At 44.2% G+C, this 18,331-nt stretch overlaps 1 protein-coding gene across 3 annotated transcripts in view; it reads left to right on the forward strand.

Annotated features, from left to right (window-relative positions):
* MTUS2 (microtubule associated scaffold protein 2) overlaps nt 1-18,331 on the forward strand; it is a 343,082-nt gene that overhangs the window by 279,889 nt on the left and 44,862 nt on the right. The window contains exon 1 of one of the 3 annotated variants that reach the window (XM_075084333.1): nt 11,304-11,475. The exons of the other annotated variants lie outside the window; for them this stretch is intronic. Coding sequence (XP_074940434.1) covers nt 11,422-11,475 — 54 coding nt within the window. The 5' untranslated portion in view covers nt 11,304-11,421. Of the gene's footprint in view, nt 1-11,303; nt 11,476-18,331 lie in introns of those variants that run through there. 3 annotated transcript variants of the gene reach the window in all.

Raw genomic sequence — 18,331 nt, forward strand, 5'->3', positions numbered from 1 at the left:
CCTTTCAAGACTGTGTGCCACCTCTGCAAAAATCTCTGTTATAGACATGCTGATGGAAAAGGAGCACTTTCTTTTTCAGTGAAGTTCTGATCTGATCTTCAGTTTTGCGGGTGCAATTTCACATCCCCATTGCATTCCATGTGGATTGCGGTTACAGATTTCAGCAGCTAGGTAGCCATGTACATGTATTTGCTTTGTGGACTGCAAGCTGCCTACACTTTTGAGCATATAAAACCAACATGCTTACATTCCTACTGATTAATTTTGGTGAGTGATGGATGCAGCAAAGCCAGGCTGAAACCGGCTCTGCCTCAAGCTGTCTTTGAGTACAATCCTGACTTGCCTCTGTGCAAAGCAAAGCCCAAGACCTCATCCCTTCACCCCCACCATCCCGTAACTGGCTGATACTAACCACATGGAAAGACTGGCTCAGAGAGGGTATTTGGACCTGGCAGTACCATGGAATGATTTGGACGACAAAGTGAGCTGCACCCATTCAAATGAAATATGTTGTGATGCAGCTAGATGTTAATGAATAAATGCAAATGCATAATACAGGTCATGCCTACAGAACGGTAGTCTGGGCGTCAGCTGGAAAGGAGTAACTCCAGGAGTAATCAGAGTTTCTGGTGTCAGAGCAAATCAATGTGAGCTCCTACTGTGAACATGTGCTATGAAAAACTGTCAAGACCTTTGGGTGAATAAGCAGAGATGTAGCAAGTAGAAGTAAGAGGGTGAAACACCTGCACATTCAGCACTGGGGAGACTGATACTATAATATGACATTTAGCACTGGTGCCCACACTTCTTCAGGAAACAGTGAAAAGGTTGGGAGGAAACAGATGAGCAATAGGCAACTGCGAGGGCTGGGAAAATCCTTTGCTGTGAGAGATTGCAGAGCTCAACTGATTTTCTTTGTAAAAAAAGGATACAGTCGCTTGAGTCCAGAGCAGAAGAGTCTCTATAAGAAGGTACTGCTGTGTACCAAAAGGCTCTTTCCTCCAGCAGGGGAAGGTTTAGCAGAAACCACTGGCTAGAAGCAGGAGCTTTGTACCTTCAACACATGAAGGAAATGCAAACTTTTAGCAGTAGAGATCATCAGTTATTAGAACGAACCTCTGTGAGAAGAGGAAGAAGCTCCACATCTTCGTGTCTGCAGTTCACCACCAGATGCCTTTATAGAGGGGATGCTTCTATCAAATACAGTTACAGAACAGTAACTGTGTAAACTATAATGTCCTGTGATACAAAGATCATGTTATTTGATTGAATTATCCCTTTGTCCTTAAATTCTACAAAGATCTGTTGGCAAGAAGAATATCTGGACATATAACATTTGGTGATGCATTAGGTGTTAGAGGGGAGACACTTATTTTAAGGTCGAAAGCCTTTTTCAGATAGATATTAAGATGAGATTTCCAAGCAGAACAGCTTTTCATCACACTCTGATGCAGGGCTTCTTACACCTTCTTCTGAAGTTTCTGGCAATAATCACTGCTAGATGCAGGATGTGGATTAAATGGACCATGACTGAAGACATATCTACATGGTAATGATTTTGTTCCAATGACTTTGACATTTATTTTTGCTACCATTTCAAGTGGAAAGTATATCCACTTGATATTCTTTCTGTGTCTTCACAGCCATCCGAAAGCATGTAGCTATGCTTTTGAATCAGATAGCCAAAACACAGCTTGTCTCTCACTTACCTACCCTTCAGGTCTGAGCTCTCTGGTTCCAGAAATGAACTCTGAAAGGTTTCAGCTGCAGTCTTCTGGGATTCCCTGGCCTTGCTCTTACCCCTGAGATCTGATTAAAATTCTGCTTCCTACAATCACTTCTCACGCATTATAGAAATAATTTTGGAAGATGGTGGCGTTTTTAATATAATCATTTGAAAATTGCTTATTATGATCTCTTCTTAAAGCCAGCTCTAACTACACAGATGTTGGAGACAGAGAAGTTAGAGTAAAAGATGCATTTTAAAAATTCTTTCTAAAAATCATCTGAGTTTTGTTTTCTTTGTATAAAAACATCCCAAGCCCACATCTGATAGAGTGGATTCTCATTAATGTGAGTATGTGTTATTCCTCTCAGCAGAGCACTGGGAATATTCCCAACAGGAGAAACTTTGGTCCATGTGAAGCTGCTGGATTTTTTTTTGCCACTGACATTGCTGTCACAGGATGTCAGCGTTTGTTCCTTGCTCTGCTTGGCCTCAAAATACAGCAGCTTGAAGTTGTCATTGGCTTTGGGCCAGAATAACTCAGTAGTGGAAAAGAGGAGAGGAGATTCCCTGTATGTTGGGAGAAGAAGGGAACACTTCTCTACAAAGCTGATTTAAGAAAATAACCATCTGCTTGCAGACACTCAGAGGTTTGGAATTTAGAAATAGCCCGAGGGGGGATGTAATCCTGGGCAGAGGGCAGGTGAGGAGTTCAATGAAAACATGCATTTGTTTTAGTTCCTTATGACCTTGGTGTATAAATGATGTTTCATATGAAGAAACACAAATTCCTTGTCAGCAAGAGCTAGTTAATTTGAAATTCTCTGCAAATGCTTACTTTGTACCATTACAGACATCAGCAACTGGAAAACATAGTCATAAAGTATTGTTCTCTGGTGCATTTTAATCCCTGGCCTTACAAGCTACTGACATAAAAATAAATGTAAGGCTACACTAGCAGAAATAACAGAAGTCTGAAGGATTTCTGTTTAGATCCTCACATTCTTGTCATATGAGAACTGAATTAAAAATGGAGTCAGCTGGCTGGGGTCTCTCACTTGAGAAACAGAGGACATGCAGTCCATGCTAATTTGTTAAATTCTAGAGAAAACATTCTAATCTTCCAGATATAAAATACTGTAATTGTATAATTGGAAAACTATATTAAAAATGTTTGCTTCCATGTAAGTTGCCTGAGGATCATTAAAGCCTCATGATACTGAGTAATACACAAAATGTGAAACGTTACTGTAAATCCAAGGGAAATTGCCATTCCGGGGACATCTGGCATGACCCTCAGCTCTAGCTGAATCATCTAGCTGAAACCCATGACTGACTGCTCGTATCTTCAGAAATCCCCAAAACACTATATTACATTTCCTGATTTTTTTTAAGTTAGGTAAGAATAAAAATAACAGACCTGACATGGAAAATAATATGTTACAGGTGTACGTCTAAAGACCAATGCGGAGAACTGTGTTACTAACAACAGAGCTGCATCAGAGGAAATTTGTAATGCACCTCCAACAAGGAAGATGAAATGTAATAGTGAATTTATTTGCTTTTCTTAACTCATTTCCTTGGGCCACTGTGGTTTTTAGTCTGACAAAATTAAGAGTTCAGGGGCTTGTGACAGGGCCCTCCTCCCAGCTGGCAGCAGAGTGTGGAGGCTGCCACGCAAACTCCACAAATGGAATTGGCCTGGGAAAGCTGGCCCTTCACTAGGGAGGTTGTCTCTCCCCAGATTCGCCCCTTTCTCCCTGGTTTAGTTTTAACCCCGATCTGATTCACTGGCCAAACCCTTGTGCGACCATAAGGAAGGAAATAGGGACAAAACAAGTGACCAGGAGAGAGGAAGATTAAATCACCTCCTTTAATGGCAGCACTCACGTTTATTGGTTTCAAGCACTCACAGAAATATCATGTGACTAGCACTTTCAATAAGCAAAACCAGGAAAGATAATTTAGGACTAGTTGAGACTGTTTCCAAATTACGCTGCTTGCAGACACTGAAAAATTAACAATATTGATAATACCTTTAGCAATGAATTGCAGGCTTGGAGGCCTATGCTTGGCTTATTGAAAAATAAATTGACTCCCTAGTTCTCTGCAATTCTGACGGTATACTCAAGTTCTCTCTTGTAGATATCAAAATTCCGGGAAAGTCCTGCATGTTCTGTCACAAAAAATATAACTAACAGTGTTTGAAAAGAGTATGTGCAGAGAAATAGGTTGTGCTGGATGTCCCTTCTCCCTGCCTTGCTCCCCCATGTTTGTCATGAATGATAATTTGTGGCATGCCACTCAATCATCTTCTGAGCCTCCTCTTCAAAATGCATTACTGGAATAGCTTTGTTCTACCCTACCTCAGCACTGCCTTAGACAAAACCCTGGCCCTCACTGAATGCCACACCAGGCTTTTCCTCACATCATCCTTTGGAGGTGCTTAATGTCGGCGTCACGATCGCCTCTCACTGTTAACCGCAGAGCATGCCAGGAGGCGGCAGTTGCCGATAGCCTGACTTGTCCGTCACCCTCTAAAGCTGAGATATCACAGTAGTTATGTTGTCTCGGTTACTCACCAGGTCATCTGAATCTGACCTTCACGTCTCTCCTAATCTCCTCGTTCCTGCAGTCTCATGTTCCCTGTCTCCCTTCTGCACTGCATAGCCCTTTGTCCTCTGAAATGCCATCTTCAGAACAATTTTTCCTTTCTCCTCTGTTTCATCTTACCTTTGAATCCATGCTTTCATTTCTGTACCAGGTGAAGCAGTTTTTTAACTTGTGATATGCCTCACCTCAGCCTTCTCTCATTTTCTCTCTCCATATTCCTATTTTGTTGTCTTCAGTCTTCTTGGTCCTCACTTCTAACCACTGTCCACTTCAGCTTTCTCCTATGCTCATGGCCATAACCACTGATACTGTCCTATCAATTTATTCCCGGAGCTGGCAGTCCTCCTGCAAACAAATTTGTGACCCTTGAGGTTCCCTGTACTGTCTTTTGCTGCTCTTGCCCTCAGGCTGATATCTGTTCAGCTTAAGTTAAATATTTGTTTGACGTACTTCGCATCCTATGCCTCTCAGCAAGCATTTTCAGTGTTTCATAAAAGATGAATAACACACAGTTCACTTAAGGATTCTCCTGCTCAGTGACACACATAGTACAGTGTTATTACCTTTATCTCCCAGAGATTTCCCAAGACTTTAGCTCTGGTTTTCATTCTCTTGGTTTCCTCCCTAGATCTCCATCTGCACAGCAAACATTATTTGCCAAACCTTTGGAGACCAGCACTGTGGAAATTCAGGGGAAGTGCAATGTGTCTCCTAAGAAAGGTAGCCAACCTCTGTAAAATAGGGAAACATCAGATGCTAATGGTTAAGAATCCAAACCTGCTTACATATGCTAGAATATATGTTTAGAATCCCAATGAAATGATTTGTTGTTTATCCTCGGTATAACAGAGTCTATGCACTGATACATAAAGACCATTATGGAGCTGAAGAGACTGATGCGCTCAATTTGGGGATCTTAGTAAATTATAAAAAAAATGGCTAATTAAACCCTACATCTCCCAATTTAGTTTGTATAGATGTAAAATATTGGAATTGCTTGAACAGTAAATAGGAATTGCATTATACCCATCATGGAGTAAAGCATTGATTCTGTCAGTGTAGGAAAAAATTTAATGCCCATGATGCCTCTTTACTACTAGAATAGGTTGCTTATAGACTAAGCAACTCCCCTTTAAGAAAACATAGATGTCTTACTTGAGCTTTGATTGCCCAGGAGCTTTACCCTTTGAGGTGCTAACTACATTTTGTTTCCACTGAAGTCAATAAATGTTGGAGTATTCAGTGCCTTTTAAAACATATCCTGTTAAGTCTCTTGTTGAGTGCTACTATTTTGAGGTTTTAAAATCTAATTTTAACAGCCTTTGTTCTTCCTATCCCTGTTGCTAATCCTATACATAATAAGAACCACTCTCTCTGTGGGACTTACCTGTATTTTCTATTTCCAATAAGGAAAAAAATGTAGAACTTATGTGTAAGGTGGGTTTTAACTAACACCACAGGTTTTCCCAGGCCCTGTGGTCTCTGTCTTATCCACAGACCACTCCTTTCTGCCTTGAAGGGCAATGTGAATCAGATCTGTTGGGACAGAGCCACATGCAAAGTAGTTTGGCAGAGGCACATTTACATTTAGGGTGTGAACCATCAACAAGATGTACAGCCATATATTGGTGACAATGCACAGATAAACAGTATTGCATGGATAGGAACGCAACATTAGCAAAGTTCATCCTAGGTTATTAAAACCAGCTCCTTCCAGTTGCCAGCAACCAAATCCCATAACCTCTTCCCTAAAATTATCAGATTTTAGCTTAAAAGCAATTATCTCTTCCTCAGTTCCCACTAGAGGACTGTTTCAGGACCACTTGCGGTGGAAAGATATGTACTTCCAAGCTCACACCTTTTTATTCTTACGTAAAATATTTTTTTTCCACTTCTTGAAGTTCTTCTCCCTCTCCTAGTGATCTCCTCCCTCGTGTATTTATAGAAAGCTATCATTTTTTAACTTTACTGTTGTTTTCTTAGGCAGAAACACATGTGTACTTACATGGCACCCCTCCAGTGGTATAGGCTGTATATATTCCCTGGGTCAGAACTGATATCCCCAAAACATGGGGAACCAGAATTTTGTGAGGTTCCAGGTGAGACCTCTCTGGGGCTTTCCATAAAGCATTTAAAATGCCCTCTTCCCTCTTTCCTACAGCCTAAGGTTATATTTGCTTTACTCAGAGCTGTACCATTGGCATAATTCTTAGTCATCCTATAATTGAATAAGCACAAGTCTCTTTTGCTGTTATTTTCAGCTGATGAGTCTCCATCTACTACTTAAAATTCCTGTTATTTGTCCCTGTGACCTTGGACTTCCCAGTATTTTATGTTTCTTCTCACGTCCACTACTATAGCCCTAAATATCATCCACCTTGATAACATGGTATTTTGACTCTCCCCTTGATGGATACTGCATCCCAGCATCTCATTAGCACTTCCCTAATTTTTGGCTAAGATCAGGGGAGGTTTATATTGAATGTTAGGAAAAAATTCTGTACTGAAAGAGTGGTCAGACATTGGAAGAGGCTGCCCAGAGAGGTGGTGGGATCACCACCCCTGAAGGTGTTCAAAAAACCTGTAGACATGGCACTTCAGGGCATGGTTTAGGAGACATGGTAATGTTGGGTTGACGGTTGGACTGAATGATCCTAGAGGTCCTGTCCAACCTTAATGATTATGTGATTCTATGACAAGTGAACATGATTTGCCTCAAGGGCTGATCATTGAAAAGCTCCATTAATTATCTTCACTCAGAGCAGTAGTTCCATTTACTACAGCTCCTTACTATCTTCCCCCAAATGGCTCCTCCCTGCTTAACACTTCTTCAGCAACTCTAAACTGAAGAGATATGGATTTGATGGGTGGACTGTTTGGTGGATAGGGAACTGGCTGGATGGTCGCATCCAGAGGGTAGTGGTCAATGGTTCAATGTCCAGATGGAGACTGGTGATGAGTGGTGTCCCTCAAGGGTGTGTACTGGGACTGGTACTATATAATATCTTCATCAATGACATAGACAGTGGGATCAAGCGCACCCTCAGCAAGATTGCAGATGACACCAAGCTGAGCGGTGTGGTTGACACACCAGAAGGATGGGATGTCATCCAGAGAGACCTACGCAAGCTGGAGAGGTGGGCCTGTGAGAACCTCATGAGGTTCAACAAGGCCAAGTGCAAGGTCCTGCACCTGAGTCATGGCAACCCCCAGTATCAATACATGCTGGGGGATGAAGAGATTGAGAGCAGCCCTGCAGAGATGGACTTGGAGGTACTGGTGGACGAAAAGCTGGACATGAGCCAACAATGTGTGCTCACAGCCCAGAAGGCCAACCATATCCTGGGCTGCATCAAAAGCAGCATGGCCAGGAGGTTGAGGGAGGTGATTCTGCCCCTCTACTCTGCTGTGGTGAGACCCCACCTGGAGTGCTGCGTCCAGCTCTGGAGCCCTCAGCACAAGAAGGACATGGACCTGCTGGATCAGGTCCAGAGGAGAGCAACAGAAATGATCCGAGGACTGGAGCACCTCTCTTATGAAGACAGGCTGAGAGATTTGGGGTTGTTCAGCCTGGAGAAGAGAAGGCTGTGGGGAGACCTTACTGAGGCCTTTCAGTACTTATAGGAAAGATGGGGGCAATCTCTTTAGCAAGGCCTATTGTGACAGGACAAGGGGTGATGGTTTTAAACTAAAGGAGGGTAGATTTAGACTGGATAGAAGGGAAAAATTCTTTACAATGAGGGTGGTGAAACACTGGCACAGGTTTCCCAGAGAGGTGGTAGATGCCCCATCCCTGGAAACATTCAAGATCAGGTTGGATGAGGCTTGGAGCAACCTGATGTAGCTGAAGATGTCCCTGCTCACTGCTCACCATCTTTCCCAGCCTAATGAACAATGCTATGGTTGGCACCATAACATTAGTCACTTGGTCCCCAATAGGTGGGAGTTACATTATCCTCATCTGAAAATATCAGCTGTTTTGGTGTACGAAGGCAGCAGTCTGCACTGGCATGGGTCTGCCTGCCTTTGGTGCTTTGTTGTGCTTGACACTTCTCTTTTTAATGTACTACTCCTTTCTGTATTTGATCCAAGTGCCAGATGCCACTGAAATCAGGCAGTTGACTCTAGCATTTTAAAATAAAAAGGACAGTTGATTACTTAAAACCTTGATCTGAATCTGCTATTTAAAGTGTCATTTCTCATAGAATTTGGGTATAGGAGTTGTCATCTCCCATGACGTGCCTGCTTTGCTAAGCTTTTTGCTCCTGTCTCAGTTACGCTTATTTCCGTTTCTGTATCCTTAATCCCATAGGCATTGATGCCTTCAAGTGTGTGTTCAAAGTCCGTCATGTAGTAACCTACCTCCAACCTGGAGCATGCTCCCACCGCAGAGACCCCTTCTGAACTGTCCTTTCTTCATCCTCCTTTTTTGTCCATTTGACCAAGTAACTGCTCTTCAAAATAGTTTCCGTTTTCCTTTTGCTTTCTCAGCTTGGGTCTTTTCTCACCTTAATGCTACACACCTTGACCTGCAAGATGAGGCTTAATTTAAACTGAACGAGTTTGAGCTCACTTTCTCCAAAGGGACCTAAGCTGACTGAAGAGCCCAGCAGCCTTCCCATCATGTCCTCAACCCTTATCAGTGCTGTGTCCCAAGGAACATCAGCTTCTGGGGCCTTAATTTGACCTTGCCAGAAGGACAACACATGGCTTCTGCTTAATTTAAGTTCCACTTAAATATTTTATCTTCCAGTTTAGCCCTTAAGTGGTACTAAAGTGGTGCATAGACCTTGCTAGCCAATCTCTAGCTTAGATCTATCACCACACACAAACAGCAAATCTACCATTATTAGTGGGGTGACTGAAGAAGATGGGTGCTTCACTTTGATAGACATGTTGATCTAAATACTGTAGTTCTAATGGCCAGCCCAGAGAAGTGGCTGTGGTAATTTGTCTAGAGGTGGGAATATTAGTAGTAGTATCATCATCATCATCATCATCATCATCATGCTATGGCAGTTAAAAGTTTTCCAGTCAAGATTTAGACTGTAAAAGACCCAAATCACAGACTTCAGGTTGTGTGGCAAAACAGAAATTCCTACAGTGAGGATGAAATTATTTCACCATACATGGAAGTACCTTTTTGCCTCCACTCCATAGCTGTTCAATAGCCAACCAAATTAATTTTCATGTGCTGTAAAGAAAAGTTAGGTCTTGAACATACATGTTAAAACACATGTATGTTGAGTGAGATTTTTGGTTTGGTTTGGGTCTTGGTTGGTTTGGGGGTTTTTTTCTTCAAATTACTTGTCTGTGGTATTCTGAAACTTTATTTAAAGTCCTTGTTGGGCTGAGAAAAAGCAGGGAATAAGAAGCCGACAAACTGGAAAGTTACCTGGGCATCTGAATGTGATTTACTGGAAAGTTACCTGCGCGTTTGAATGTGATTTAACAAAGAGTCTCACTGGAGATGTTTTTTTCGTTCCTACTATTTTCCAAATCACTTCAGGCATCACCAGTCACAGTAGAAAATCGAACAAAAATGCCTATCCGGAGAAGCACAGACCTGAGCATTACATCTTTCCTACCAGAAGGCAGGGGTGTCTAGCACTTGAGGGCAACGTGGTTTTTCTGTGTGTTTGGTAGTGATTTGGCTTTCAGGCAAATAATGTCCTTCAAGTTTAAACAGTGTAGGCATCTGCAGCACAAATACCACCTTGGGTCTAAGTCACTGAACTGTCTTGCCTCTTTTCAGCGTTACCTTTAATGTAAGTTGTTAGAGGAAAATATATCAGCCCAGGAGAGGTGAGGCTGCTGCAGCTCCATGCCCTGCGTCCAACCAAGAAATTGTATTCCCAGTGAGCACACACATACAGAGCGGACATATACACCACATATATGTATTCATGCAGGTTAGGGTTAGGGTTAGTTTATGTGGCGTATATACATACATACAAGGCCAAAAAAAAAAAAAATAAAAAAGAAAACCCAACCCTTGAGGATTACAGAAGTCTCTAGGTGCGTTGCAGAGGTCTGCTCTTTTGTAATCCCAAGCAGACACTGAGGCCCAGAGGGTAGAGATCTTCCTTGGGATTTAAATAAACGACTTCGGGATAAAGTCCTGCTGAGAGACTAGAACGCCCCGGGAGGGTGGGGGACACCCGGGAGCGGGGGGAGACCCCTCACGGCCTGCAGAGGAACCGGAGCGACACAACCTGAAGATCACTCGGGGTGGGGATGGTGGGGAAGCAGACGGCTTGGAGGGTGTCCCGGTCCCGTCCCGTCCCGTCCCGCTGGTGGGCAGCCCCGCAGCCGTGAGCTCGCCCCGGGGATGCGCCGCGCAGCAGCTGTGCCCAGCCTCAGCCCCCTCACGGCAGCCGGGGAGGGCTCCGGCTGCCCGTCGCACGCCCTGGGGTGGATTTGGGACCGGCGGGGGCGAGCAGCCGCGCCGGCAGCGAGCCGGGAGGCGTTGGGGTTGAAGGCAACATGCAAGCGGCTGCGGAGGACGCGGGCCACAGGGAGCGGCGGCCGTGAACGCGGCGTGAGGACGAGACGCAGCCAGAGCCGCCCCCCGCGGAGAGCCGAGGCTCACGCTCCGGCCTCAGCGCGTCCGGGGCTTTCGCTGCGAAGTTTCAGACCCCTTTCCCTGCCGTCCCTCGCCCCGACGCGTTCCTGCGATGGCGCTGCCGGACGTGCCCTGCTCCGGGCAAGCGTTTGCCAGCCGGAGAGACCGGACCCCCCCTTTTCGGGAGAGGGTTTCCTGAGCCAGCCGGGGAGCATCGGCGCGCAGGCCGGGAGGGGAGCGCGCAGCCCTCCGCGGGGCGCGGAACCGGGCACCGCTCCGCTGCTCCGCGGGCAGCCGCCGGCCAGCCGGCCCCCCTTCCCCGCGCCCCCCGCAGCCCCCCGCGCCCCGGCAGGCAGCGGGTACCCGGGGGGTCCGCGCCCAGCCCTGGCCGGCCTCGGCGTGCGGGGGCGCGACATCCCTTTTGGACAGCGGCATCGCCCGGGGCTCACCCTCGGCTCCGGGCGAGGCTGGCGGCAGCCCGGCGGGCGGCGGTCCGGAGGGTGGCGGTGCTGCCAGGATGGGCAAAGGCTGCTCCAAGTGGTGTTCCCGCGCTCGGTGCGAGGACGAGACGGTACTTTTGCCTCTTTTCTTATCCTTTAGGGGAAGGGCAGGAAGGTGGCCGTTACCGCGATTGAGCCCGGGCTGCTGCTTCTAGCTGGCGTCGGCGGTGGGCGCATCCCGGGGTGCGGAGGGGGGAGCGGTGCTCGTCTCATTTACAGTGTGCTGAACTCCCCTGCACTGGGGACGAGTCTAGCTGTCGCCTTCACATGCACTGCAGTGCCTTACATAATTCTATCCTGCAGTCTAAGTGTCAGGGATGCATTTTGGTGAAACAAGGAGGGACCACTGACCTTTTCTGTAGTAGCAGCTGGCTTTATTTCTTGCTACGCTTTTCATTCATTTTTAATAACCCCGTGGAGTACAAGTTATAAAGGAATCTTGCGCTGAGTTTTAAAGTTTGAAGAGAGATATGCAAACTCTAGCTGTCCTAAGGCTTTTGCCTCTCTAATGATCCTCCTCTCTGGTGGAGGAGTGATCCTCCAATCTAGAAGTGAAACAAGGCAAAACTACATGTTTTCATATGTCAGGGTGAATCTAAACCAAGCAAATTCCCAGGCACCAAAATGGGTCCTGTAACAAACATCAGTGCAGCGGTAAGTACATAGCTACAGGTAGCAGGAGAATAGCGTGTGGGAGAGAAGTTGTGGGACATTTCTAACACATATCTTTTCATGCTGTTCTTCTGGAAATTTGCCTGGATTTTAAGTACGTACAGAAGAGGGAGAGAATGAACATATGCATTTAATTTGCTTAATAGAAAATATCTTGGCAGAAACACATGCTTGTGCTGTGAGTTTGGCTTTTTAAAATATTCATATACTCGGTCTAATGAAAAGCTGATAGTGTCTCCCATTTACCTAATAATATGTTCAAATATAGCTTGAGATATGCTGCTAAATGGGTTAAGAAAAAATGTATGGCTTAATATAAAACCTGTTAAAGTACAGTCACTGGAGGATATCTCTGTGCTTGTAAACTTTAACCTGAAGAGTATTATGAGGGAGGATTACCTGAGAACCAGCATGATTGAAACAGCAGTGTTAAAACCCCTTTTTTTTGAAGGACGACTGTAGATCATTTTGAATATCAGCTGCAGTGGGATTCAGTTATTGCTTCTACAAGTATCATCTGAAATATTTATTGGTACAAGAGAATTCCCAATGTAATGCTTCTATTTCCAATGATAATATAAGGCCTTGCCCCAGGGAACTCTGAATAAAGCACAACAGTGACTAAGCACCATTTGCAGGTCAGTCTTTTTTTTTTTTTTTTAATATTTTGAAAGCATTGGATACAGAAAAGCTCTTCTGAAGGAGCAGTTTTAATAACAAGTGCCACAGAGCATCTGTGTGCAGTGCACATTTTCAGAAGGTATCGTAGAGAACTGGCAAGTGTTTGTGAAGATACTGTACATATATTTGGACCTCAGAATATAAGGAAGCACATAAGTTTGCAGGGAGGAGAGGCATGTCGATTTGGGGAGGTAACTCCAGGCTCCCACGTTTACTTCCTACCTGCAGTCGACTTCCTATGTGGGTCTGGGCAGTTTTCTGATGTTCCTTGCCTGATCTGACCCATTTGTGCAGTGGATCTACCTTTGCTTACCTATTGTTAAAAAGTACCTGGAGGTTTAATTAATTAGCATTTCTAATTGATTAGTATCTCTCAGGTAGTTTGTAGTTCTCAGATACTCTAAGGCAAACTGCAACTGCCTCCCCATCCCACAATTATACCTGGTCCAAAGTGAATCTTGACCTGTCTCCCTGACGATGTCTCCTCAAGGATGTCTAGCTGCCAGCTGAAGCTCCATGCAGCTAAAGCAGAGCCTTTCTTCTCCCCCCAGGCATTCATCACTACTTCCCTTCTTAATCTGTTTGGATAACACCAGTACCTTGCCCATTCTCAGGCCTGTATCATGGCATCTTTTACCAAGTTATTTTTCCATCTCCTCACACACAGTTATATCTAAATCTTGCAGATTTTCTTCTGAACAACACTGCTAAGTTTTGGCCATTGTTATTTAATTGGATGAATTCATCCTTCCTTCCCACCTCTCTGCCGACCTGCCTGACTACCTGCCAGTTTTTCTGGAGCTGCTTGGATGTTGCTCCAATAAAAGTCATACCTCAGTCTATCCTCAGAGAGTTTTTAGTGGAATGGACATATATAAATGCTGTTTTCATTGCCTGTTTTACTTGCTGAAATGCAGTCCAACTTTGTGCCTTTCACAGGAGAAATATTGGGAGGTCTGTATGTTATAAAGCTGATGATAGGAAAAAGAGTTGCTACTATGTCTTCTATTCAACAGAGCAGTAGTTTAAGCACGGAGCAAACATATCATTCTACCTGTTCTATTTTTCACTCTGAGGAGATGGGACATATTCCAGGCACAAGACTTAACCATTGTGTTGTAGAGTACAGGTATGAGGAAGAAGGTCTCCTTCATCTCCTTCATGACTGCAATTTTATTTTATGAAACGTACTGAAGTATTGGATCCATTTCCTGGGATGCAGCCAATGGAAGACATTTTTCATCAGTTTTCCAGGCAAAAATGAAATCCATCATTCATTAAAAACTAAATGCAACCTTTTAATTTGTACAAAACCCACTGTTTTGGTTTCACATTTTGGCCAGTAAAAAAATTAATCCCAAATCACATTGCAGCAATTTTTTTTCCCTTGCTGTTCAACTGCCACACTGAAATGCTGGGTATTTGCGCAATCTCTTTACAGTGTCTATGACCTTTTCTCCCACTAGAAACGGCTGTGTCACCAGTATGGTCACTGAGCCTTTTTAAACATAAGTTGGATTTGGCCCTTAGTCACTCACCCTCAGCCGTTCGACTCCACCTGGTGCCTAGTGAAGGGCGCCTGCAAAGCTCCTTTGGTATGCTGAGCCTGTTAGACACAAAAGTCTTGGGAGGGCAGCAAAGGTTCCTGCTTGCCCTGCCTTCTCTTTCAAATACTTCATTGAGATAAATATTAACGAAGATTGATTAATTCAGTCGGATATCCTGTTAATTTTGTTTCTTACAGATTTGTTTTGGCAGGTTTTTCCTCACATGCTTATGGATTTTCTAATTGCTTTGATGTTTTGACATTGGACCTGTATGAATCTCAGCATTGGACCTGATAGCTTTACATTCTCATGTCAGATCCAGTTTTGCTCTACTGTAACATTTGGTTTCCTAAGCGCTGGCGTTCCCAGTTCCCTGTCTGCACTGACACTGAAGTGCTGGTTATCTGCAGAGCCACGTTGATGATAACAAGGAGAGGCTTTTTCATTTTGTATTAATGTCGTGTTTACACTGGTTGCAGGAACACATGCAGTCCAAACCTATCATGTTACACTGGCAACACAGGTTACACTAACAAAAAATGTCAGGGGTTTGTAAGTTCACTGTGCATCCAAGAGACCATGAGAGAGCTGGGGTTGTTCAGCCTGGAGAAGAGAAGGCTGTGGGGAGACCTTATTGAGGCCTTTCAGTACTTAAAGGGGGACTATAGGAAAGATGGGAGCAACCTCTTTAGCAAGGCCTATTGTGACAGGACAAGGGGTGATGGTTTTAAACTAAAGGAAGGTAGACTTAGACTGGATAGAAGGAAAAAATTCTTTACAATGAGAGTTGTGAAACACTGGCACAGGTTTCCCAGAGAGGTGGTAGATGCCCCATCCCTGGAAACATTCAAGGTCAGGTTGGATGAGGCTCTGAGCAACCTGATGTAGCTGAAGATGTCCCTGCTCACTGCAGTGGGGTTGGACAAGCTGACCTCTAAAGGTGCCTTCCAACCCAAACCATTCTCTGATTCTATGAGGCTGATATGATGACTAGTCAAAACTACACCTTGCCTCTCTTGAAGGAGAGGAAGATAAGACTCATGCTATCGCTCTCTAAAAGGACCCTCTGAGAAAGAGGGACTACTTGAGACCTTAGCATTGAGGGCAACCCTTGCATATCTGACCTCCCAAGAAACATGAGGTCCTGAAGAGCAGTCAGAAAGCTCTAACCAAAACAAAATATAATGCAAGAAGTATTGGCAGGGCAGGCACATGACAGCGAAGGCACCTGAGCTGTGCCAACACTGGCTGCTTGAGATACACCCAGAGGCTGCTCTGGAAACCATGGCCCCAGAGTGGTGAGAGGCAGCTGCTGCCCTGGTGAGGTTGTGTCCATGTTGGAGCTTGAGTTATGGGATAGCATTTTTAAGCTGGTACCACGGTGGTTCTCCACTCTTTTGGTGAGGGTGTCATCCGCAATTGTCCTCAAGGGAAGGACAAACCTTATCTAAGATAAAATATAACATTATAAAAATCAGTCTGTAATATTTCTTACGGGGGATCAAATTTTTAACAATTTTTTTCCTGGGATGTAATTTTTTTACCTGCTTTTTATTGTTACTGTGTTAAGTAGAATAGTAACAATCCCACTGAGTTCTTCTTGTCTCTAGGTGCTGGCAATGATTTGTACAGGGCTCCCTTGCTTTAAATGGCTTTTGTTTCAAATAGTGGGTGCTGGGAATTTGAGTGGGTTCTTCGCATCTGCAAGTCCCGTATCCAGTATATTGCTGTGCACACACCTTCAAGGGCACCAGTCCTGGCAATCTGTCAAGAACACTTCTTAAAATTACTCTAGTGAGTTAAACAGGCGGTATGAGCAGATGCAGTGATGTTCTCCAAAAGGGGAAGCCTTATCTCTGTAAGACGGCTGGTTTGGGGATCTGTGTGAAGGGCTATATTTTTTTAACGTACCAGGCTATATTTATCCAGACCTTTTTACTTCTTCATAGTTTTTTTAACTAAATTAAAAAACCCACCAGCGACAACAACAACAAAAACAAAACAAAAAACCCACACAACCAACCCCAAAACCCAAAACCGAACAACAAAACTCCACTCAATTTTATTCTAAGCTTAATGCAGTTGGTCAGGACCAGGCACTCTGCAGTCCTGGCACACAGCCCCTGTGCATTACTCAGCAGCGTATGGAACTGGCTGTTCGGAGGAGCCCAGCCTTGTATGCCTGGCGTCTTCCCCTAACTGAGTAAGAAAGATGCCCGCATAGCCTGCGTCTCCTCAGGCACCCAAGGCTCTCCAATCAGCTCAGCCAATCGCTCAGTTCACAGCAAAACTTTCCGAGAAGTTTGTCCCTTGAAACTGGTAGAAATCATCCCAAAAGGACAGTGTGTAAAGGATTAATTTAAATTCCAGATTCCAGTTTCTTGGTACTACCAAAAATAAAGCTGTTGTGTTATTTCTCTTAACAGAGTGAAAAATTGGATGCAGGAAAAATAAACAGAAACATTAAGCTCTGAAATATTCTTTTTTTCCCCCACTTTCATTTGGTAAGACAGAACTAACTTGCTATCCTATCTGCTATGTATCCTGCTGCCAAACTAATCCTTTTGTGTCCTGGATTTTTATTAGCCTTGCTTGCTTATTACTGAAAGATTTACTCTCTAGGACTCCTTTTAATACCATTTGCTACTACACTGCCTTTTCCCTTGAATATGACTTTTCTGTGGTACTGTCCTTTAAAGATTCTTGGCCATTTCTAACCTAGGACATATTTATAGTAGCCTGTTCTAGTTTTCCTAATCATTGGTGATCTTCCAGCAGGATACATTCCTTTGTCTTCTTCCTAATGTGATTCAGCACACATTCCAATTTGAAGTACACTTATGCTTGAACCACTATACTGGGATTTATTGTACTAAACCAAAATCCAATAGATTTTCCTGAGTCTTTTCTTTGTCAGTGTGCACAGCAATCATGAGATATCTGCTGCCAAAGTCCTTTCATTTTAGTAATAACACCTTAGCATTGTTAATGTAAATATATTTTAATTTTCCTTTGGCCAGCTCATCTGGTTTAATTCCTTTAAGTATTCAGTTTTCTTTTGAGAAAGATCTACTACAGGAGGTCTTGTCCTTTACAGTCAAGAAAATACCAAAAATAAATGTGGAAATAGCCATGAATGGTGTCTGTATGGGTATCACACCATGCCTAGAATGGTGTAAGTACAGTAATCTGCTCTGCAAATTCGACTGTGTGAGCATATTATTATGTTTAGAGGTGGTTAAAGGCAGGCATAAATAGATGAAAGTGTTTTAATAGAATTAATAAAACCATCTTGTACATGCAGTCCAGCCATAAATGGTACACAGATTGAACACAAAATTATTGAAAAATACAAATATCTTTTTAGACACATAGAAGTAAATAGAGTATTCTTTGCTGTCCTGTGCACATGAGTGTGTGTACAGGTATTCACAGAGGTACAAGGCAGTACAGACTGGGATCCACCTGGCTGGAGAGCAGCTCTGTGGAAAGGGACCTGGGGGTCCTGGTGGTCAGAAAGCTCAACATGAGTGACCAGTGTGCTGCTGCGGCCAAGAAGGCCAACAGGATGCTGGGTTGCATCAAAAAGGGCATCGCCAGCAGAGAGAAAGAAGTCATCATCCCACTCTACTCAGCGCTTGTCAGGCCACACCTGGAGTACTGGGTACAGTTCTGGTCCCCGCTGTACAAAAAGGATGTGGACAGGCTGGAAGGGGTCCAGAGAAGGGCCACCAAGATGATCAAAGGACTGGGACGCCTGCCATATAGGCTGGGAGAACTGGGTTTGTTCAGCCTTGAGAAAAGGAGGCTCAGAGGGGATCTCATCACCATGTACCAGTACTTAAGGGGCAGCTACAAAGAAGATGGAGACTCCTTTTTACAAGGAGTCACATGGAGAGGACAAGGGGGAATGGACACAAGTTGCTCTTGGGGAGATTCCGATTGGACACCAGCGGAAAATTTTTCACACTGAGGACAGTCAACCATTGGAATAATCTGCCCGGGGAAGTGGTTGACTCGGCCACGT

This window comes from Phalacrocorax aristotelis, chromosome 1 (assembly GCF_949628215.1).
Source record: "Phalacrocorax aristotelis chromosome 1, bGulAri2.1, whole genome shotgun sequence".
Lineage (NCBI taxonomy): Eukaryota > Metazoa > Chordata > Aves > Suliformes > Phalacrocoracidae > Phalacrocorax > Phalacrocorax aristotelis.